At 40.1% G+C, this 23,162-nt stretch overlaps 1 protein-coding gene across 2 annotated transcripts; it reads right to left on the bottom strand.

Annotated features, from left to right (window-relative positions):
• Positions 1–764: 764 nt before the first annotated feature.
• LOC115567273 (collagen alpha-1(I) chain) lies at positions 765–22,104 on the bottom strand. Of its 2 annotated transcripts, none has more exons than XM_030393668.1 (26): positions 21,887–22,104; positions 19,668–19,752; positions 18,842–18,907; positions 18,098–18,285; positions 17,647–17,778; positions 16,693–16,746; positions 16,488–16,541; positions 15,939–15,992; positions 15,643–15,696; positions 15,403–15,456; positions 14,026–14,079; positions 13,501–13,554; positions 13,196–13,249; positions 12,445–12,489; positions 9,374–9,427; positions 9,234–9,287; positions 8,495–8,548; positions 5,012–5,083; positions 4,854–4,889; positions 3,573–3,617; positions 3,431–3,463; positions 2,740–2,886; positions 2,423–2,599; positions 2,217–2,307; positions 1,645–1,722; positions 765–1,419 (listed from the first exon to the last, which is right to left on the bottom strand). In XM_030393668.1, exons 1-26 carry the CDS (start codon positions 21,905–21,907, stop codon positions 1,214–1,216), a joined length of 2,016 nt encoding a protein of 671 aa, XP_030249528.1. In that variant the 5' UTR covers positions 21,908–22,104; the 3' UTR covers positions 765–1,213. The 2 variants fall into 2 exon arrangements, with proteins under 2 accessions (XP_030249528.1, XP_030249529.1); XM_030393669.1 differs by having other exon boundaries at positions 18,110–18,285; positions 21,887–22,103.
• Positions 22,105–23,162: the final 1,058 nt, after the last annotated feature.

The following is a 23,162-nucleotide window of genomic DNA, read 5'->3' as shown; positions in this document are numbered from 1 at the left end:
AGGAATTTATCATCAGGAGGAGGAGAGGAGGACTTTATATCATCAGGAGGAGGAGAGGAGGACTTTATATCATCAGGAGAGAGAGGAGGACTTTATATCATCAGGAGGAGAGGAGGACTTTATATCATCAGGAGGAGGAGAGGAGGACTTTATATCATCAGGAGGAGAGGAGGACTTTATATCATCAGGAGGAGAGGAGGACTTTATATCATCAGGAGGAGGAGAGGAGGACTTTATATCATCAGGAGGAGAGGAGGACTTTATATCATCAGGAGGAGGAGAGGAGGACTTTATATCATCAGGAGAGGAGAGGAGGACTTTATATCATCAGGAGGAGGAGAGGAGGACTTTATATCATCAGGAGGAGGAGAGGAGGACTTTATATCATCAGGAGGAGGAGGAGGACTTTATATCATCAGGAGAGGAGAGGAGGACTTTATATCATCAGGAGGAGGAGAGGAGGACTTTATATCATCAGGAGGAGGAGAGGAGGACTTTATATCATCAGGAGGAGGAGAGGAGGACTTTATATCATCAGGAGGAGGAGAGGAGGACTTTATATCATCAGGAGGAGGAGAGGAGGACTTTATATCCTCAGGAGGAGGAGGACTTTATATCATCAGGAGGAGAGGAGACTTTATATCCTCAGGAGGAGATAACTGGGTGAACCCTGGAACATGTTTTGTCTCTGAATTATCTTCTCTATATATTTATATTTTCACATCACAGCCTCTTTCCAACAGTGACAAACTGAAGACTCGAAGTAAAAAAACATCAGACAGTTTATCTGAAACATCTTTCAGAGCACAGTACATGTATTTGAGATACTTTACAAAATATTTACATAGACTTTTATTTTTCATTTTTGTGTATTAAACCAGAGAAAATAAAAACTAAACCTAAAGTAGTGTGCTGGGAATCTTTAGTGTGTTTTTGGTGAAGCTGGTCGTGGTCACAGTTGTTGCAGTATTTCGATCTTTATATTCACTCGCAGCCTCGTCAGTCTCAGACGGACGAGTCTCGTCCACCAGCGGAGCTCCACACAGCTCTACACCGGGTCCTCTGACATTTAAAGCAACAGTCAGTGAAGCTTTTAAACAAACTATTCTCATAAATCTAACAAAACTTCGGTCCCATCTAAACCCAGTCGTAACTCCAGCTGCAGTTCAGTGAGATGAACCGTCAGGTGGATCTCAGTTTCTCATGTTCAGGTTCAGATCTTTGAACTGACGGGTCCTTTCACCAGACCCTGCTCTTTACGCATCACCGGTGCGTAAATGCTGCAGTCGCGCGCCTCGCAGAATCCCGGCACGCCTGCGTTCCCGACCATGCCGGGCTGACCGACCGCTCCAGGGAAACCTCGGGGACCTTGGGGACCCTCCATGCCATTTTTGGGTTCGGCCGGGTTACCTGGTAAACCTGCAGAGAACAAATTACAACATGTGATGCAACACCTGGTTTATAGAACTCAAAGAAACACTGTTAATGTTCCCAGCTCATAGAAGTAACACACACGGTGCACAAACTGGAACAAATCATCTAAAGTGGTTATAGTTCAACCAGCAGCTCAAAACTGACATGAACCATGTTGTTACAGATTCTTAGACTTCATGAATGATTGTGTGGAGATGAACAGTGACGCACCTCTGACGCCTTGTGGTCCATCAAGTCCTGGGTGACCTGTACCTGGATCACCTGCGAGGCCTTTAGCTCCTTTTTGTCCTTTTGAGAGAAACACAAAGAACTTGAAATCTGCAGAACTCCATTTAGAAAAGTTTAAAACTTCTTTGCTGTCAGAGGAAACTTCTGATAAATCATTTCCTTATTTATGTTCAATCGTCAATTCATCTGTTTATACCTTTAAATTATTGAATTGTATTGCTTAAATTATAATGTCGTGCCCTAAAATAAGTAAATCGCTCGTCTCTGGTTTGTTGTTTTTCACAGGATGTCAAAGATATCACAGCCAAAAAAGTCAGAAATCCACAGTGAGACTGTCGAGGAGAATGACGGAGTAACTGCTGTTAATCAAAGAGAATAACATGACTCACAGCCTGAGGTTTTAATTCTAAGAGACAAATCATGTAATTAAAAAATCAAACATGCTGCTGAGCACAAAAACAAATAATTAGAGTTGTTAGAGGGAATGACACCTGCAGCACAGAGCTCAGTGAATGACGTAATGAAAGGAAAACGTTGTGAAAATGTGCTCTGACCTCTTTTCCCCTCCGCTCCCTCCTGTCCCTCCAGTCCTCTGTCACCTTGAGCACCTCTGGCTCCTTTGGCTCCAGGTTTCCCACCTTTACCCTGAGAGACGGTGTCAGATTAGGGAGAGCAGAGAATCACAGAGTAACGACTGTTTCAGGATAAAGGTGCAGAAAAACCTCCACGGAGGTCAGAGTGGAGGGCTTTATCTTCTTACCCGTTTGCCAGGTGATCCCAGCGCCCCTTGAGCTCCCGGGGGCCCGATGAGCGTCCGGTTGTTGATGGGGCAGCCCTGAGAGCACTTGGCCCTGATGGAGGAGGCGTACTGGGACATCTGGGCCGTGATCACACCTCTGCAGAGCTGCAGGACCTGCTCGTCAGTCAGACCAGGACCCTGCAGGACAGAAACCACTCAGGTTAAATGAGTCTTTTACTCCTGTATTGATCTTTAAAAAAATCTGTTTATGTTATAGTGATTTATGGATAATTGAGCAGGTGAGTGGAGACATGAAGCACACTGATGGTGTCACTCACACTGGGACCAGGGGCTCCTTTGGGTCCGGCTCGGCCTTTGACGCCCAGGTCACCGAGTGGACCGCGCTCTCCTCTGGAACCTGGGAGGCCGGGCGGTCCCACAGGACCGGGACCGCCGGTACGACCGACTGCACCTTTGGGTCCACGCTGTGAAATGAGTGAACAACAAACAGATTGTTGTGTTCAGACTGTTCATGTCTGAGTTTTATTATCTTTAATCACTTTCACTCTTTCACAATTTGCTCCTTCTGGTTCTCAGCTGAACTGTATTTCATCACAACAGGTTTTAAATCTGTGCAACGACTTTAATCTGATCTAATCTGAGAGCAAATTGAGGACAAGGACACTTTTATTGGAGCGATAAGAAGATATTGTGTTATTATTTTATGACTTACTGTTTCTGAAACCGTAGTGTTGTAAAAATGATAAATAAACAAACCTCTTCCTTTGAAATGTTCCAAGAAAAAGTAATTAGAGGTGAAACAAACGAGTTACTTTCTATTTTACACCTACGAGTTTTGTGTGACGTCACATATTTTCAGACAAAGTGAGTTTTGAGACCAGTTAAAGGGACAGTACACCTCAGCATCACAAACACATATCTTCCTCTTCCTTTCCAACAATCTATTGTGTGTGTGTGTGTGTGTGTTTCTATTACGCAAAGGTAGACAAATGGAAATGGAGTAACAACCTGTCCTTTGTCTCCACGGTCACCTCCGCCCCCCTGGAAGAAAAAAAAAGAGGAATAAACTCATGAGTGAGCGAATCCCAGCAGGAAAGAGGAAGTGACACGGCGGTTTCATCATCATCAGACTGTAAACAGGTGAAATTACCTTCTGTCCTTTGACACCTTTAATGCCTTTCTTCCCTGCTGCACCCTGCAGGAAAAACCCAAACACAACACGTGATCAACCAAACAATCACAGCGTCTGACTGACAATAAAGTCCTTGTGAGAGTAAACCTTGTAAAACAGGAAAAACAAGGTACAAGAGAGGAAGTTAGATGAAGGGAAACTCCCGCCTGAGGTTTATTTCGGGTCATGCAACGTGTTCTTGCTCTGCGGGTCGGAGACAGACGGACTTTCCTGAACAGAAGATAAACACCAGGTTTGTGCATCTGTTACAGATTCACAGTATCGTACTCACTGCTGGTTTTGTTCATTCAGGTTCATAAACAAACTTGTTCTATAAATAGTTTTCTTACTGTGAAGCTCATTTCTGAGGCTCTTCTGTATTCACTCTACTTATAAATAATAAAATGTTGAATAAACATAAATCAATTTCAGGCTTCAATCAACAGCTTTGGCTCGTCCTTCCAGTTTAACCCAACATTCATTTGTTGAACAGACACAAATAATGTTGCTCTCGTTCTTCCTTTTGATGAGCTGCAACTTGACTAGAAAGAAAATAAATGACTTGACACTCGACTTGGACATCAGAGATTAAAGACTTGAGACGTGACGACTTGAATAACTTGTGTTGAATTCAGTTTCTTGTAGTCTTGCTTGATTTTATTTGATTGAGAAGAACTTAAGAAGCTTTATTATTATCTTTGTTATTATTTGTGAATATGTTGAATCAGCTGGTCAATAATAACATTATCTGACAGGCACTTGTTCTTTATCTTCTCTCTTTATAAAGACGGGATACTCCAGGCACGACTGACGTTACTGAGGTTGGGGGATTTGGACTAATTGACTGGAATCACATTTTTCTGTAACCCTGCAGTGAGACACTTTGTGGGTTTCCTGTGATTTCTTCTCACTGTGTCGCAGCTCGATCAGCTGCACAGGAAGTGAAGAATTTACGTGTTTTTTATATTCACTCCGGAGAGTTTCCCTGACAGCAGTGCCCTCGTTGTCGGTCATGATCACATTCAAACACACCTGGAAGCTGCCCAGCACAATCACAGCCTGATCTGTCGGCCACTGGAACAGACAGAGTCGAGTGCCTTGCTCAAGAGCACCTCAGTGTTGGCAATGAGGGACGAAAGAGTGCCTCCTTTCACTTTGCTAATACAGATTTGCCCAGAAACTCTCTAATCCCCGCAGCGATCACTTCAGATTTAAAACAGATTCTCTGAGGAGAGTTTGTTTCCGTGTTCAGACTCTCACCTTCTCACCATCAGGTCCCGTCTCACCTTTGGCGCCCTGGAAGACAAACAAACAGACCGTCCATCACTCAGCGTAACAACACAGACGGCCGCATCGCTGTCACAACTCAACGACTCTGATAATCAATATATTTATGTTGTGTTGGTGTTTGTACCCACAGTGCTGCCCTGCAGGCCCTTTGGTCCTGGTTTACCCGGCACTCCGGCATCTCCTTGCTCTCCTTGAGCTCCCTGTTGGACAGAAAAACACTCGATCAATTACTGTGATTAATCCACGATGAAGGGATGAAGTTAACGATGTGGAAATCTTCCTGGTTTTGTTGAGTTTATTGTTTGTTCCTTCTCCTTTCACAGATATGTGAGACACGATCCTGAAGGATACAGGATATATTTTCTCATATTGTCAGAATTAATGTACATAAATATGGAGATATATGGATATTGATCTTGTATTGATGAGCTGATGCTTTCTTCTGTTTCTCCGCGTCATCAGATTTGGAAAGATAAACATTAAAAAGAAGGAACTTCAGACGGGGAAACAGTTCACTTGAGTAAAACTTTACCAAGAGGAAGTAAACGACCTTTAATGTGAAAAACACCCTTCAGTAGGTTTTTCACCTTCATTCTCAAAATGTCAAATTCGAAGGAAGTGTGAAGTAAATCTTTGTTTTTAACCTTTATGGTCAGACAGTCTGGACATTTTCAAACATTTTCAAACTGTTTTTTATTGTCTGTGTGTCATCATTAAAGACTTATGTGATATTTTAGTTTCTTTAACTCACTGCACAGAAAGTTTTGACTTGTTAGTGATGAGAAGCTGAAACGATGGTGAGAAAAAGTCGACCTGTGTTATTGATCAGCTCTCTGTATGAATGTTTGAGGCTCTCGCTGTGTGTCACCGGTGGGTTTGGGGGATTTCTGACTGTTGAAAAACATTAAATCTGAGAAACCTCAAAATTAAAACTGAGTAATACGATCCGCCGTCTGTTTCTTTCTTCGTCCTCTCCACTCATCTCCTGCGGAGTACCACACGGTTCTATACTCGGCCCCGTTTTATTTTCTTACTGCCTATTTTTTTATATAGAATACAAAATTCCCTTCAATTATGTGAAAGCAAGACTGGGGATCGTTCCTACTTGATTGTAATTTCCTGCCGGGTTGTTTTGAGGATACAAAGTCCTGGTGAAACAGTTTTGGTTCTGTTTGTCAACATTAAAAGAGTTTTACGTGATATTTTAGTTTTGGGATTTGACTCAGTAATGATGAGAAGCTGAAATGACGATGAGAAAGAGTAAATCTGTTCGCTGAATGAATCTCTCAGACTCTCGCTGTGTGAGAACGGCCGGTTTGGGAGGTTTCTTTTTGAGTAAGTTCGACTCAGAACAGAAAAAACTTTCAATCGCAGACTTTGCAAACAACTGTGAGATAAATCTGCTTCCTTGGACTTAATGTTTTTAGATAGAATACAACATTCCCAAACATTGTTATCTGAAAGAGAGACTGAGATGCTTTCCTGTAATTCTCTGCTGAGGTGTTTTGAGGTTATAAAATCCTCGATGACAAAAAGCTTCTGACAGCTACAGAGAATAAAACTCATCATCATCCTCCTGTAAAAGAAATATAGGCGATATCTTTTATTCTGATAAATTACAATTTCTTTTTCCACTTTATATCTGTTGCTATGATTCAGAACACATGATTTTCTACTTACTCCATTTAATATTACATGATAAACGGCTTGGACTTAAAATAAAACATGAACAGACGTTTCCTGTCCAGATGTGAACTCTGGATTAAAATACTGTGTTAATCTGATGAAGAGATCGTTGTTCCTCTCTCTTTCTCTCTCAGGGACTTTTCCCCTTTTTTGTTCCTCATTCAGTTTATGTGACATCAGTAATATTAAAACAAGTGTGGAACCTCCCGAGAACTGAACTTTGGGTAAATTTTATGAGGTTATTAAGAACTGCAGATGTTTTCATATGTGATACTTTGAGGTTTGAGTAACTACTTTCAGATGTGCAACCACAACTGACTTCTTCAGAGGAAACAAACATTAATTACATTAAATGATTTTATATTTAACTTCCCTATTGGATGTGTTTTCAGCAGGATTTTCCTGGTGGAGCTGTGATTGTCTGATCTGTGTTGCAGGTTTGATTGCTCATGTCTGAGGCACAGCGTTGCCAGGTTGGACAGTTCTGCAGGTGTCCTGAGTATTTAAGAGTCGCAGCTTTCATTTTCTTGTTGTGCGTAAATCCCTGACTGAACACAAATCCTGAGGTGAAATAATGCAACGAGTAACTTTCACTTTTCACTTCAGATATTCTTTTTGCTTCTTAAAAATCTCACTCATTCACTTTGCTTGTTTTATTTACCTATTGGTGTATTTTAAGTCAGGTTTTCCACAGTGAGCGAGTCTGATCCTCTATTTCATCTTCTACTTCCCACAAACCCCAAAACAGACCATCTGGGTTTGTGTCTTTCACTTCAAGGTGAAACCTAAATAAACACCTGATGGACTTTTTTCGAAGCTTCTTGTCAGTGTAAGTGGTTTTATTTCAGCCACATGCCTCCATCATTTAGTGCATGACATCAGAGTTGAAATAAGTGTTTGCCTAAACATTCTGCCTTCCCCTTAAAGCCCTTCTTCTTCTTTTTTCTTTTTAAACAGAAATAACACTGAGCTCATACTTCACGTTTATTCTCACTTCCCTTTTCTTTTTAACGTCAGCAGCAGAGATGTTGACAACGTGCTAAAATCAAAATGTCAGGACATCCCCGACCTTCTCGACTGGCCAGAGAGGTTAAAACAGGTTAAAGGTCGAGATGTCCCCAACATGGGTGAATCCCTAAAAAGACTTTATGTTCAAATGTTTACTGAGGTGAAGATCCAGCAGGTCCACAGAAGAAATGACACAACTGTTTTCAGAGGCTGATTTCTCCTCATGAGGGTTAGGATACATCCTCGTAAAGTCCAGAGACATTCACACCTTTCTGTGCAAAGTAGTTTGACTGATAGAGAAATTAGACTCATCCATCTCAAGAGCCTAAATATCAGTATCAGTATTTAATGATAAATCAGGATGATTTGTTTCTCTTATTTTCTTGTAAATCATCTCACCCCACATTTATCTTACATCCCTTGAAAGTTTGGATTTCTTAGTTGGTCCCGTCTGTCCAACAGATTTCCTCCAGTAATGGAGTCTGCAGAGGTTCAGACTCCAAAAAAGAGGATGTGATGATAAACAAGAGTTTACCACTAAAAATATATGCCTGGCTTTTATCTAAGGTGGACAGTTTATCCCTTGTCTTTATGTATTTATATTGTTTTTGTCTAGTGTTCTCTGTACCGTCTGTATTTTGTTCTGTGACGGGCTTTGGGCTGCAGGTCTGTGTGACAGCTGCTGTATAAAGTTGAGTAAAAATGAATGGATGAAATGTCCAGAATCTTACTCAAAGACACTTTTAGGAAGACGTTGGGATCAAACCAGTTAAATTCTCTGTACAGGACAGTTTCTAACCCCGCTACATTCACACACTTTTGGCTCAGCAGGTGGTTTTTCTGCTCGTTGACTCTTTACAATGTCGGGAATGAAACATGTAGTTTATTCCCCCCCGATCATCCCACTGCTCACTCACCCCAGCACCGACTCTGCCTCGAGGTCCTCGCACACCACGATCTCCTTTACTGCCCTGCAGAGGTACAACAGACATTATGAGACTGAGAACAAGTTCAGCTGATTGATTTTATCCAACAGGCTGATTTTATAGCAGATATTCTGACTTTAGATAGAAGGAAAATCACGTCAGGTCAGGTGAAGTTTTTTTGTCCACAAAACATTTCTGGAGCTTAACAGAAGAACATCGAAGAACATCTGGAGTTCTGGATGTTCTTCTGGATTTCTAGAAATGTTTTGTGGACTATGAAACTTCTCCCAACTTTCTATCAGCCTGAGGAGGAGATGATGACTTAGTTTTCCTTTTCGAACATAACATTTCTTTTAATTTTCAACCTTGAATGCAGGAAACCTGCTATCTAGATGGACATTTCAGCTGACTGAATCATTTCCCATGTCTTCATTTATATTATGTACTAACAATAAATAAACAGTACAATAAGTCTTATCAGTTCCTGCAGTTCTGCAGATTTAGCTTAAAGATGAATGTCAGGAAATTGCTCAGGATGAATCATCAGTACAAACAATACGACATTGGAGAAAAAATCCAATAAATTTAAAGTGTCCCAGAGCGGATCCAGTCAACATCCAACCAGAGAAAGTTTTCAAAATTCAAAAATGTCTTTTATGTTTCTGTTAAGGAACATTGAGGTTTTTAAACTAATCAATGACTGAACTGCAGGAGCCATTATGTTTGTTACCTTTGGCCCAAACTGTCCCGGCTCTCCCATCACACCTGGGACTCCTATAGGACCCTGAGGAGACAAACAGCAGCGTTACAACAATTAATAATGGTGGACAGTTTGTAGAGATTTGTGACTGTAAAATCTAATCAACTCACGTCTTCTCCGGGGTCACCGTCGCTGCCGGGCAGGCCTCCCTGACCTTGAGTGCCCTGAGAGATAAAAAGACAAAGAAGAACTTGAGTGGACTGAACTAAAACGTCTCGATAACATCATCCAATCTTTTGTTTTGGATTTGTCCTTTTCAGACGTGGTTTTAACCTGAGTGATCAGGTGTAAGTCCATCACGTCACACCTGGCATTAGTGATTACCTGTGACCAGATCTCACTTCCACGTGACAAATAACCACATAACTTAATGTATAGCATTCCCCGAATTTACAAGAAGGCCCAAATAATTAAGAATTTATTGTAGACAGAGTTTTACAGAGTTTATAAAGTGTCTCCAACTCAACAACTCACTAAACTGACACATTTGTTAAGGGAGTCTGGGGACTTTCTCCACGGGGACAAAGAAGTAGCCTATATTGTTACTGTTTAGTGTCTTTGTAACATGTGACATGTTTAGATCAATAACATGTTTCTTCTTTCATAATTGGAGTGTAAATGGTGACATCAGTGTAAATAGTGTGTTCAAACAGCTGATCAATGTTGGCAGGTAAGACTTTAGCACTTTAGACACAGAAGCAGACAGGCTGGTACAGACATGCTGCCACAAACTGACACTTTTTACAAGGAGATAAACAACTTCAGCTGAAAGATTTAATGCTGAATTTACAACAAGGACACGATGAGTTAGAATCTGTCACAGACACAGTTTCATTATGTTTATAAAGTTGTACGCTGCTCAACAACTCCTTAAATTAGCTGATTTGTTAATGGAGTCAGGTGAGGTTGTGGTTACTGGTTCACTTCATGTTCTGATTTAAAGCTCAATTTACATGAATGTTTCTTCACTGATGTATTCTCTTTATTCTACATCAGTACTGGTGTTCTGGGTGTAGAGTTCAACAGGAGACAGTAGTGAGACTTGCACATATTGAAGGTTACAGAACACGACCTTTGTATGTACTTTTACTTTCATCTATGTACTTGTTCTTTTGTTTAAATTTGCATCTTCCTGACCTTTGTTCACTTTTGCTTTTACATTTATAAACACAACCTCCCCCTCGACTGTGGCTGCAGTTTTTGCTTTCACTTTTCAGTTGAGTCAAAGCTTTTCTTTCCTCTCATGTGGTTATATTAACATTTCATGTAAAAGCCTTTGAGGCGTGCGCTCTAAATGTTTATGTTGATTCTGGATCTCATGATTCCCACAAAGCTCAAAGCTACAGTGAAATCTTTGGGACATTTCAGAAACTAAATCAGGTGCTTTAGTCATTCCTATATGTGTCACTGGTGCTGCCCAGGTGGTGCGATCACATCTTTAAGTAAACACAGAAAGAAAGAAAGAAAGAAAGAAAAGTAAAAGTTTGAAAACCTGTTCAGCCATTTTGGTATTTTTCTTACTTAACCTGAAAGTTTCTGGGGCAGTTCTGTGTTGCGTGAGATAAGACAGTTCTTGCATGAGAGGCAGAAACTTTCCTTATTCCTCCTCAGAAAGTTCCTTTTAGCAGAAGTGCAGCCAGACAGATACTGACCGACTCATCCAGCACTGCAGCATTTAATCATCCATGAATCATCTGAGAGAGGTTTCATATGGAGAGTATGATTGTGATTTTTATCAGACTTCCCTTGAGATTAAGATCGTTATGACTCCCATAATCTCAAAAGTGATTTCACCACTTAAACTCTCAGAAACTACATCCTGTCATCAACTTAATTAGAGAGTGAAACACTTTCTAGTGGCTTTTTATGTCAAGATTACAAGAAAATCTAATTAAAAAGGAAGCACATGTTTGTCCACTCTGGGCTTCTGTAAACAATGCGACGTACAAACAGTGACATAAAAATGTTGACTGTATTTTTCAGTTCTCTTCAGTCTGGATGAAACAAATGAGATCCTCGGTGGTAGTTAATGAGCTTTAGAGGAGCGGAAGGTGTTGATGAACCAGGCGAGCTGGCTCTTATTGCTTTGAGTCTTTCAGCTAAGCTAAGCTAATCAAGTCTCTGAAAAAGTCTAATATTTATATAAAAAAACATATTTGCTCATCTCTTGCTCCTCTGATTATTAACATCCAGGTGTAGGACAGGTGCAGCAGCTCGTTAACAGACACAGTTAATCTAAACCTTCTGTCAGAGCTGCTGTTTCTGCCATCACTCAGTTTGTAGAGATCAAACCTGAGAACTTTCACCTTCTGACCTGCATCGTGCTCAACACACTGTATATTCATCTGTTCATAACACACGACCCATCACATCTTCTTACTCATTTGTCTCATGATTTAGTTTTGACCACAATATTACACAACACTGTTCCTGTTTTGTTTTTTTGTGATCCGTTCAATCAAAACAATGAGATTACAGCGTTAAGCACATGTTTACTTTAAGATTCAACTTCTCAACACATCACATTGTTATGACGTGATGACTTTTGTTTGTAGTTGGGACCTACGTTACACCTGAGGACTTCACCTGGCCTTCCATCAGCATGTTGGGGAGGAGATGATGACTGAATCTTTTTGTTATTTTTCAGTGAACTGCTCCTTTAAGACATTTCAGCAGGTCACCTAATTGACTGAGATTCAACCTCTGGAGACCCGGAACTTCTACAGCGAATGTTAAAGAAATGTGGCTGCCGGTAGTTTGAGTCACAGTGACTCAGAACGTGGGTCGTCATCCGGAAACTGAAACACCACCGAAGCGGAGACTGACAAGATCGCTATCACCCACACACACAAACCCACACACACAAACCCACACACACACACACACACACACACACAGCCACACACACAGCCACACACACCCACACACACAAACCCACACACACACAACCCACACACAAACCCACACACACACACACACAGCCACACACACCCACACACACACACACACACACACACAGCCACACACACCCACACACACACCCACACACACACCCTGTACAGTCAGATACACTCAGTGAAGAATGTAAACCGAGAACAAACTCAGTCATTACATCCAATCAGTGATGACTAAAAATAAACTCCAGTACGTAAATAAAAACGTGTCTCATGTACGTTTGTACCTTTGGTCCAGTTGGTCCGAAGCCTCCCGGCTGTCCAGGATAACCCTGATGAGGACAAACAGAATATTCCACTCAGATTATCATAAACACATCTCTGCACAATGAGGAGGAGTAAAAGATTACAGATCAAAGACGATGAAAAAGGAAGGGGAAAAATCCAGAAACAGTCTCGTCTGTACGTTTCACAGCCTTCAGTTCAGGTGATGCAATCTGTTGTTACGTAGATGGAATAAACTCACTGAGGGAAGACGACAGAAGCGCAAACAACATCAGTCATGACGTGTTTACTATTTACTTCTTCATCTGTCGTAACGGAAACACAACAAAGGTGGAATAGAAGAAGTTGTGTCTGTTGAACTGAAACTGAACGTAGAGGCCTTGTTGTATCACACACACTAATAATCAGAGGTGGAAGTAAGTTTACTTGAGTATTTCCATTTTCTGATAACTTGTGCTTCAAATTCACTTTATTCTGAAGGCAAATATTGCACTTCAGTTAAATAATTACCACACAAGCAATCATTTAATTTTGGCAAACAAAAATAGAGAAAGAAGTGATTATTGTGCATTTAATTAAGTGTATTTATGGAGCGTATTATCAGTACCTCCCATGATAATAATCTACTTTTTAAGATATTCTAAATCTTGTAAAAGCTTTAGGATCCTGAGCAGAAATCCAAACTGAATGTAAACGGACCGGATCAGAGTAAATAATCACAGATTCAGATGATGATTGCGGATCATTTCTTACAGTGTATCCTCTGTCGCCGACGTCACCTGGAAACCCGGGAGCTCCGGTCTGACCCTGCAGGAGAAGACCAGACGGATCAATTAGCTATGATCTCTCTCTACCTCTGCTGGAGAGCAGCAGGAAGTGCAACACTCATCAGAAATGTCACATTTTGCCCAAATATTAAGGAATTCAGTCACTGTGTAAAGGTTGTTGGTCATTAAGTTACTCAGACACTGAACATTTTGTGCTCTGTTGCAGGAAAACAACATTCACATGTACATCAGGAACATGTTCATCTTCCTCTCCAAGTGTTATTTCAATACCTTCTGTCCGTCTTGTCCCTGATGACCGTCTTTGCCTTTGTCACCAAGAGACCCCTGAACAGAAACACAGAGACAGCAGAGTCAGAAATACAGGAAAGGTTCAAAACAAATACAAAACAAATACAAAATAGCATAAAAATTCTTGCATTATGGCCAAAAACTTTATTACAGTGAATTTTGATCTCTGACCACCAGATAAATTAAAAACCTGATTTGTTCCACAGAATTTTTTGAGGATTATTAACATTAATAAAACATAATTTCTGTTTCTAAACAAGATGAAATGATTAAATCAGATATCTGTGGTGTAAACTTACGCATCACTTCATTTAAGTCTTAAATATTAAATCACGTTTTTTGTTGATTTGCATTTACTTTACGTGGGAATTATTAAATATTGTTCACACTTATTTAACAACAATAAAATCAGAATTAATCGCACATGTTAGTTACATTACATTACATCTAAGTAGATTTAAATAATAAGTGTTAGTGTGTGTTTGGGTGTTTGAGACTTTTCCTTACCGTGATACCTTTACCTCCCTTTGGTCCTGCAGGTCCAGCGTCACCTCGAGGGCCCTGTAAACATTTAGACATAAAGATTAAACAACAAACACTATAACATTACGTCTAGCTGATTAAATAAAAAGGATATTAAAGCATAAAAACAACATATATACAGTAGAAATGTTGTGATTTTGGTTGTTGCGTTCTAATAAACTCAGAAATTAATTCACATAATTTATCGCGAGTTTTGAAACAAAAGGAAAACGTAATTAATGTCACATGCTGTTTACAGCAGCAGCAAGTGTCGGCTGGTAAAACCCCTAAATTAACCACCAGCCTTTATTGCATCACTGCTCCCCTATGATGTGTGAAAGCGGCTCCACAGTGACAGTTTGACAGCAGGTGGCGGAAAACAAAAAAGTCTGGGTGATTTCCAACGGTGAGAACAAACAAACACTGGATCAACGGATGAAGGATCGCTACACAAATCGACCGGTAGTTTCCTCGACTGTTACAACTCTTCATCAGCCTTCCAGTCTTAACTAGACGAGAAGTTTCATATCAGGAATAAAGAAAATGTTCTTTTTTACATCCCCGTCTTCAAGAGTCAGAAGATGCAGAGAGCGGACGATCAAACACTGTTTAATATAAAATATTAAACAATGAGATTTTAAATATATTACTAGTCGCCACTAACAATTAAAAACTCAATCGTTTGTCTCTCTGATTACTTGACTGACACAGTTTCTGATTCTATTTGTAAAATCATGGATAAAATATATATCTTTTAATGCATTAGAATCATATTTACTATTCTTATTATAAATTATATTTCTATCTCATAATTGATTTGTGTCCCACTTTACAGTTTGCATTCTATTTTGTTTTATCTCGCTGTATTGTTATAAAGAAGTCAAACACACAGGACGGTACTGATGTGTGGATCAATACAGTAATATTGATACTCCCTCTACCAAATGTTTCTGTCCTGAATGAGTCTCATATCAGACGATAATTATCTAAACTCATTGATTTGGAGTAAATGTTCATTCTTTAATCAACAGGGACACAGCAGAAAGTTAATCAGTCTAAATGATAGCCGGGTGATGGAAACTACTTCTCCTTCCACCTCAGAATATGATGAAGTTATGCAGCGACGGTCTGAGGAAGAGGAGAAGAAAGATGCTTCCTTTAGAGCCCTTTGACACCGGCAGGTATTATCCAGGTACAGAGAGAGAGAGAGGCAGCGTGTAGTGATCAGTGGTGGAGGGAAGGGGATGTATATCCATTAATCATGTGAGATTTTAGCAAACAGACAGACAGAACTGGTAGTTATGTGTTGTTTCTTGTTGTTGTTGACTCGGACGTGTGTGAGGCTGCGTTGTGTTTCCTTACAGTCCCACCAAGACCTCCGACTCCTCCGCGAGGTCCCTCCATCCCGACGTCTCCCTGTCGACAGGAAGAGGTGTCACATTTTAACACAACGCAACAAAAACTCATTTTCACTGCTCGTCATTTAATCAAACCAAATACGATTGTGACATTTTCCTCAAAGAGAAGCTTGTAGTTCAGATTTCAGACACCTGTGTTTATATTAAAGGGTAATCCCTGTAGTGTGTGTATGTTTGTGTTTACCTTCAGACCCAGATCTCCGGGATCACCTGGGTCTCCTGGAAGTCCAGGTTCTCCCTGTCGATGATAAAAGACTCAGATAGTTACAGACATAGTTATTCATTTATTATTTCCTATTATAAGTCCTCACAGTTCATTCAACTAGAAGAATCTAGAACTTGTTTACAGCAAACATATTAAATGCAACGTCTCTCTTCCTTGTTTGGTTTTTCCTTCTTTAATCAAACTAACACGACTTTACAAACAGTTTAATATTATTTTATTAATAACAAGCACTGTGGGATGGGCAGTGAACTCACCATGGCTCCAGAGAAACCAGAAGCTCCGTCATCTCCCTCGGCCCCGACGTCACCCTGTAAGACGGGAGGTCAAAGGTTCAATCCAAAATTAAACAACAAAGAACAACTAATGAATTTTATGTTTTCAAGAACTAGTTCATTCAACTTTGCTACAAATGAAGTTTGATTAGTTTGGATTTTTTTGGACACTTTAGACTATTTGGAATATTCAGTCAAAATCTGTAAAACAAGAACAAAACTATCCGCAAACATCATGATTTAAAACTCCTCACATGTATATTTATTTCACATCATGGCTCCGAATTGTTTGACTGTACTTGTTTTATTTTAATGTCTAAATAATCCGATTCCACATTCTTTCTGCCTGTTTTAACTTTTACTTTTGTTTGCTTGAAGTCTTTAATTTCATTTTCACTCTTCACTTTCACTTTATCTCTCTATCTAATCTGACTTCCACCTGTCACTGTCAGTGTTGTCACCACAGGTTGGTGTCAGGTATCAATATGACTCATCACACATGTTGGTTTCGGTTTAAGGGTTAGGGCTCACCACTGGCCCGGTGTCTCCTCCTCTGCCTCGAACCCCTTTGGTTCCTTTATAACCCTAAAAAACAACAAAACATTAATTCAGAAATCGATCTCCTGCTGAGCTCTGCAGCAGCAGAAGCACCTGAACACGCAGCTGTAACTAGATTCTTATGTTATTCAGCTTTTCTCCTCATGAGTGCTGTTATAATGTTAATAACACCTCTCACCTCTCTGCCTTGAGCTCCTGGTTCACCTGTTTTACCCTGCAGACCTCTGGATCCCTGACAGGAGACAGAGAAAAGAAATCAGTCACAGATCAAGACAAGCATTATTGATCGATTCCTGGTGGGTGTCTGCACGTTCAATACGACTGCGTGTCTGCAAAGTGACGCTGCTTTAACCTGAAACACACAAATCTGAAGAAGAAGAAGAAAAAGGCGCAACAAGACATCTGGTTGAACCTCAAACAGAGAAAAACAAAGAAGAAAACAGGACAAAAATACAATATTTCTCTTTGTTTCACGTATCAATGTGAGGAAGGTGACATCAGATCTGTGTGGAGGGTGTTTCTGTCTCCCATGAAGCGTTAAAATGTTCTTATTTGAGGAGGATATTTTTAAGTTTGCCATTTCCATCAACATTTAATGAGCAAAATGTGCATAAAAATATGTTAATAGAAGCATGTAAATACGTGAATATGTAGAAATGCTGCTATAGAAAATGTGTCTGTGTCATCAATCAAGACATTAAATGCAATAAAAACAACAAACACAACACAAATCATCAGACAAATATAAATATATGTGCAAATGTTGACAGAACTTAATAAAACATTTTTATGTATGTATATATGATCCACACATGATCATAAAGGAATGCTTTAACAGCTTTTTGTTGACCAGGGGTGTCCCATAGGCTTATTTAGTGTCATTATACACCGCAAAGGTTTTCTGTCTGTCTGTATATACTTGAACAAATATATAGTATCCATCAGAAGACCTGGATGAAAGCAGTAGAAGAATTTAGAGAAGTGTAATTATTTGTTAGAGAGTAACGGCGCCTTCTTCAGGCCGGACAGTGTAATGTTTTCAGTAAACCAGGAGACTGTGAAGGTGATTCTGTGTTTCTTCATCACTCCCAGGAAACAGGAAGGAGGATGATGTGATGAGGTGAGTTGGTACCTTCGGTCCTGCGAAGCCAGCGAATCCGGGCTGTCCGGGTTCACAGTTGCACTCTGTCGGGCCCTCTTCCCCGAGACCTGCGTCTCCCCCAGATTCCTCCGACGAGTCGGTGTCTGGAAACTCGAATGGGACCTGAAACATCACAATATTAACCAGCATGAAAACACACACTGTAGAGTGGCTGCTGACAGACTGGGTGAAGGTCAGATATTCATCTTTTGCTGTAAAGAAAGGGGAGACAATGATAGCGGGGCTTTTTAACTGACTTTTGTTGATCTTGTTAAACTTGGAATCATTTTGTCCCTTATCCTTATAATTGGGGTTATTTTTACATCAATCAAAAACCTTAAAAGTTCCTCCATTGTTTCATAATTAAGGTAAAATGTGAGCAAAGTGGAAACATTAAAGGAAAAAACAAATTAATCGGACCAACTGTAACAGGAGCTGATACCTGCGCTCTCACCTGCATGGTCTCTGTGTCCTCCTTGGCGTAGTGGGACTCGGCCGTGGTGGCGTAGGGGAAGGAGTCCTCTGTGATCATGGTGACCTGGGTGGGGGCGGGGCCATAGGGGTCGTAGTCGTCCTCCTCCTCGGGCCTCTGGTCCTCGTCGTAGCTGTGAGTCGGCTCAGGTGGATACTCTGACGGAGAGGACGGGAGAACATTAAACTCCTGGGAGGATTTTATATCATCAGGAGGAGAGGAGGACTTTATATCATCAGGAGGAGGAGAGGAGGACTTTATATCATCAGGAGGAGGAGAGGAGGACTTTATATCATCAGGAGGAGGAGAGGAGGATTTTATATCATCAGGAGGAGGAGAGGAGGACTTTATATCATCAGGAGGAGGAGAGGAGGACTTTATATCATCAGGAGGAGAGGAGGACTTTATATCATCAGGAGGAGGAGAGGAGGATTTTATATCATCAGGAGGAGATGACTGAGTATTAATTTTTGGGTGAACTGTTCCTTTAAGAACCCCACTTCATTGTGGAATAAGGTCACAGCTAAAATGCAGATGAATATGTACATTTTTATTTTTTGGTCTTAGTTTCTTAACTCTGTTTCATTATTCACATGCAAGGTATTATAAAATAATGCAGAGATGTTTATTTACTAAACAAAAAAGCACAAAAAGCAGATCCTGCAGGTCACATACGACCAGGTAAGAATGGACAGAATGAGTCACTGTGCTCACCTGGTTGAGGAGAGACGACGTTGTCATAGTGGTCGACCAAGGAGCCTTCATAGGTGTGTTCCTCACCTGGACAGACACACACGTCAGACAGCACGTCAGACCTGACTCAGCTGGTCGACTCATTCAGCACACAGGTGGCTTGTTTATCTGAAGGTTTGATTCTTGTTTCAAGTGCAAGAAAAACCTGAGTTCAAATCCAGAGTGACATCTCAAATATAACTTCTACAATATGCAAATTAAAGTTCATAATTCTACAATGCTGCATTTGCAGAAAGTAACGAAGGACATGATGCATTACATAATTGTGTGTCGACGTAATTTGCATTGTCCCTCATGAAAGAATAAATATTTAAATATATATTTTGGTTTTCATGCAGCATTCCACCCACATTAACAGCTGTCTCTGTAATATTTGATATAACTTTGTCCTACAAATGGAACATAGTTTATTTTCTCAAAAATGAAACACTTTTTGACCAGGAAACATGCAAATAAAAATAGTTTTGCTCGTTTTCAAATTTTGAGTCAGCTGTTAATCATCAATAAAACTGGAATTAGTTTTGTGTCTGTTGATGTCACGATACTGGAGTTATATATATCCATATTTGATACCACAACAGTTTATTAAAGACAGATATAACAGAGCTTGAGTACTGTGTGTTTTTAAGTTGAGAGTGTGAGGAGGGTGAATATGTCAACTGGCTGTCAGAGAGAAGAGAGGGTGAGAAGAAGAAGAAGCTGGAACGGATTCCAATCTATCAATATTCATAGTCTGCTTTAGTTAAGGATGATAATGTGGATCACAGCAGCTCGTGGCGGCTCTGACCTGAGTGGTATCCAGAATATTCCTCCTGGCCGAGAGAAGAGGCGACACAGAGTGTGAACACCAGCAGCCCTGAGAGGAGAGACGCCTGGCAGGGGAATAAAAACAGCTTTTATTTAATACCGTCAGTGAGTCCGTCACTGAGTGTGTCAAAGTGGACTACATTCAAAAAGGAGATTGATGTTGCGGCTGCTGAGGCCTTGATGACACTCTGCTGGTGTGTTGGTGAGAATGAAACCGGCTGAGAGGTTTCTTTGTTGGGGTGAAAACCGCTGACTTCTTCTCAGACTCTTCTGACATTCCTGAAGCTTCACTGTGATCCTGAACACCAACCGAGGAAACACTGAACATTTAAACACACTGGACAAGCTGCTCGTTGGACTCTGACACAAGGTCAATCAACTTAAAACTCCCTAGAACATAATTTCCTTGTGTGATTTCTGAAATCACAGATTGCGTTTGTGAGAAAATAAGTTAATGCAGCTGAAATAATTCTGCTCCTGCGCTTTCACATCCATCTTCCACGACTACATCTTCACTTTTAAATGATCTTTTCAGCTAGCGAGGCAGATGACTGGGAGTACTTTAGCTTTACTTTTTGTCAACAAATTTAATAAAGGTGGAACTTTTTCTTTTGATTCCGTAAAAATGCAGCAATGTGTTAACTAGACTAAAAACAAGAAGGCTAGAAATATATGAAGATGAAAAGTCTGGACAGCGTTGAACAGACACTGTAAAAAGTTCCAGTTGACTTGTAATTAAACATTTCTGCCGCATTTCTATGTCAGAAGTTTTATACTGAAGAGACTCGTTCAGTCATTCCCAGGCTCTGCTCAATAAACAGTACGATGGCCTGTATTTTCTTTTACCCAAGCTAACTTGTAGTTAGCCCGAGTATAAATCTAAAAATCGACTGTAAGAGGAGCTGCAGGACCTCTGGGGCAGTGAGGTGTGACACTTCCTTTAGGTTTAACATACTTTAATGGATATTCGTGGTTATTATACAGAAATAATCTGTAATCTTGTTGGACAAAAATGCCACGTCTCTTGTTATTTTCACCGAGTGTGACTGTGTCTGACAATAAAGGAGCTTCTTCTCTTCTCACATTTTTGGGAGAATAAATCCTTTCTATTTTACTCATCGATACAAATCTCCTGCGAGCTCCTCAACACAAGACCAACACCGATATAAATCTTATTTGTTCATTAGACACAACAGAAACGATCCACACAAAGCCTCCAAACAAAGACAGACTGAACTAATCGTCCGTCTTTGTTAAACACATACTGCTGAATGTAGATGAGCATGTTTAGTTCCTCTGTTGTACTGAAGAAAGGGTTTGTACTCCAGGTGTGTGCATGAAGCAGATCGTTGCATCTAATCTGGGACCAAATATAAAAGACATTTAATGAAAAGTTTGGGGCAAAATGACATCGGTGTGTTTCAGCTGGTTTCTCTGCTCAGGTCGTAATAACAGTTGAGTGTAAAATGAGTCTGAGTTACTCAAAACATGTTGGAGTGTCAGAGACGTGTAATCAAGAGAATGACGTTGATGAGCTTTCAAGACTATAAAACTTCCTTTTGATGCTGATTGGACCTGCAATGAATATTTGTTCAGAGGAAAATGTATGTTTTGATGATCGATTAAACATTAAAATAACTTCTCAAATAAAAACGTCCAACATTTGCTGGTTCCAGCTTCTTAAATGTGAGGATTTGCTGCTTTTCTTTGTCATTTTGACAGTAAATGAACAGTCTTTGTGTTTTGGACCGTCGGTTGAACTTTAATTTGGGTTCAGGGAAATTGTGACGGGCATTTTTTCACAATTTCTTTGACATTTTATGGACTAAACGATCAATTGCGAAAATAAAGACATCCAACTACATTTACAGAGAAATAACATCTGCTAACATTTCAGTGAGGACATCATAGATTCAAATTTTAGTTAAAAATTACTTTTAGGTCTTGAATATTGGTGCAAAACCTTTGATTTACAAGGTGTCCAGTAACTGTAACCTAACCACGCTGCAGGTCTGATCAGTTTCTCCAAAAGTGACATTTTTACACCATTTTCTCTCAATTTCCTGCACGATGAATTATTCAAATTTAGTCCCAGCTGCTCCAAATCAAGTAAAATTCTGTCTCCAGTCCCATCAGGGGGCTAAATGAGACTCCACACCTGCAGGGCCCCTGACCAGACCCAGACCATCAGCCTCTTACCTTATCACTGGAGGCTCCCATGGTGCTGCAGAGTCCACCAACACCAAACTAAATCCTGCACAGGAAACTTTAAGGATACAGATGTGGACAAAAACGACCTGATTTATCTTTCCCTGAGCTCTTCTTCCTCACAGCATGATCACCCCGCTGGTTCCCCTGTCCTCTCTCTGTCTCCTCACTGTCTCTGCAGGATCCCTCAGGTTCCCAGGCACTGACGGGGTCCTCGCCGTCTTTTTTTTTTTTTTTTTTTGGTCTCTTCTTCAATCTCTTCGTCTCAACAGGGTGAGAAATACCTGAACCAGAACCCAGCACCAGCAGAGAAACACCAAGACAGAGAGAAAAGAGAGATGGATAGAATGTCATGGCAGTAAAGTCTTCACTTTAAGCCTCTACAATTCTTTTCACATTTACTGCTAAAAGCAGTGCCAAGAAAACACTGTAGTGAATGTTTTACCAGTTTATCACCTGCATCAAAAATATGTGCAAGATTCTTTTACATCTGACCTCTTAATCTTAATTATAATCTGTACCAAAACAAGCACTTGGCTTGAAGCCGAACTTTCACAACAGTTAACTTGCATTTAGACAATAGTTTATACAAGGCTGCAAATACTTTCCTGGATCCCACCGATGAGGTTCTGCTGTGGCTCTATACTGAACAATAAATAAAATGTTGTCAAATTTAACTTCATCATATGAAGACCGAATCTTTGGCATGATCGCGTCTCAAAAAAGGTTTCCTGGAAGTATTAAAAACATCTTAAAAACGTCAAATTGACTGAACAAATCAACAGTAAAGACTTTATTATGATTAAAAAGCGATTGGCCTTTAAGTTAATGGGCATCTATTCAAGATTTATTCTTCAAATGTGAGAACTTGCAGATTTTGACTGAACAACACTGTCAACAGAGTATCTTTGAATTTTCAATGTGTTTAATGATGAGCACAGAAACTGCTGTTCATCTTTCATCATTTTCTGATGACAGAATAGTTTAAACCTTCAAAGTATAATAAAGGACCATAAATATTTAGCTTCATGAGTTTAGTGACAACTACAACGTTACAGAAATGTGATGAGTGTTTTAAAAATGAACTGCATGTTTCAAATACCGTCTTTTTTTTCTGAAAAAACTTTCTCTTCAAGCGTTTTTGTCATTTTTCTACATAAAAAAAAAAGAAATAATTAAAAACTTATTTGAAACCAAGTTTTCAGATTAAAAGCTCCTCCAGAGTTCCAAAGACCACAGAAACCTTGTGTAAACACAAGAGAATGAT

The sequence above is a fragment of the Sparus aurata genome, chromosome 17 (genome assembly GCF_900880675.1).
Source record: "Sparus aurata chromosome 17, fSpaAur1.1, whole genome shotgun sequence".
NCBI classification, from domain to species: domain Eukaryota; kingdom Metazoa; phylum Chordata; class Actinopteri; order Spariformes; family Sparidae; genus Sparus; species Sparus aurata.
The sequence above is the reverse complement of the archived record's forward strand: the minus strand, read 5'-3'. Positions and strand labels throughout refer to the sequence as shown.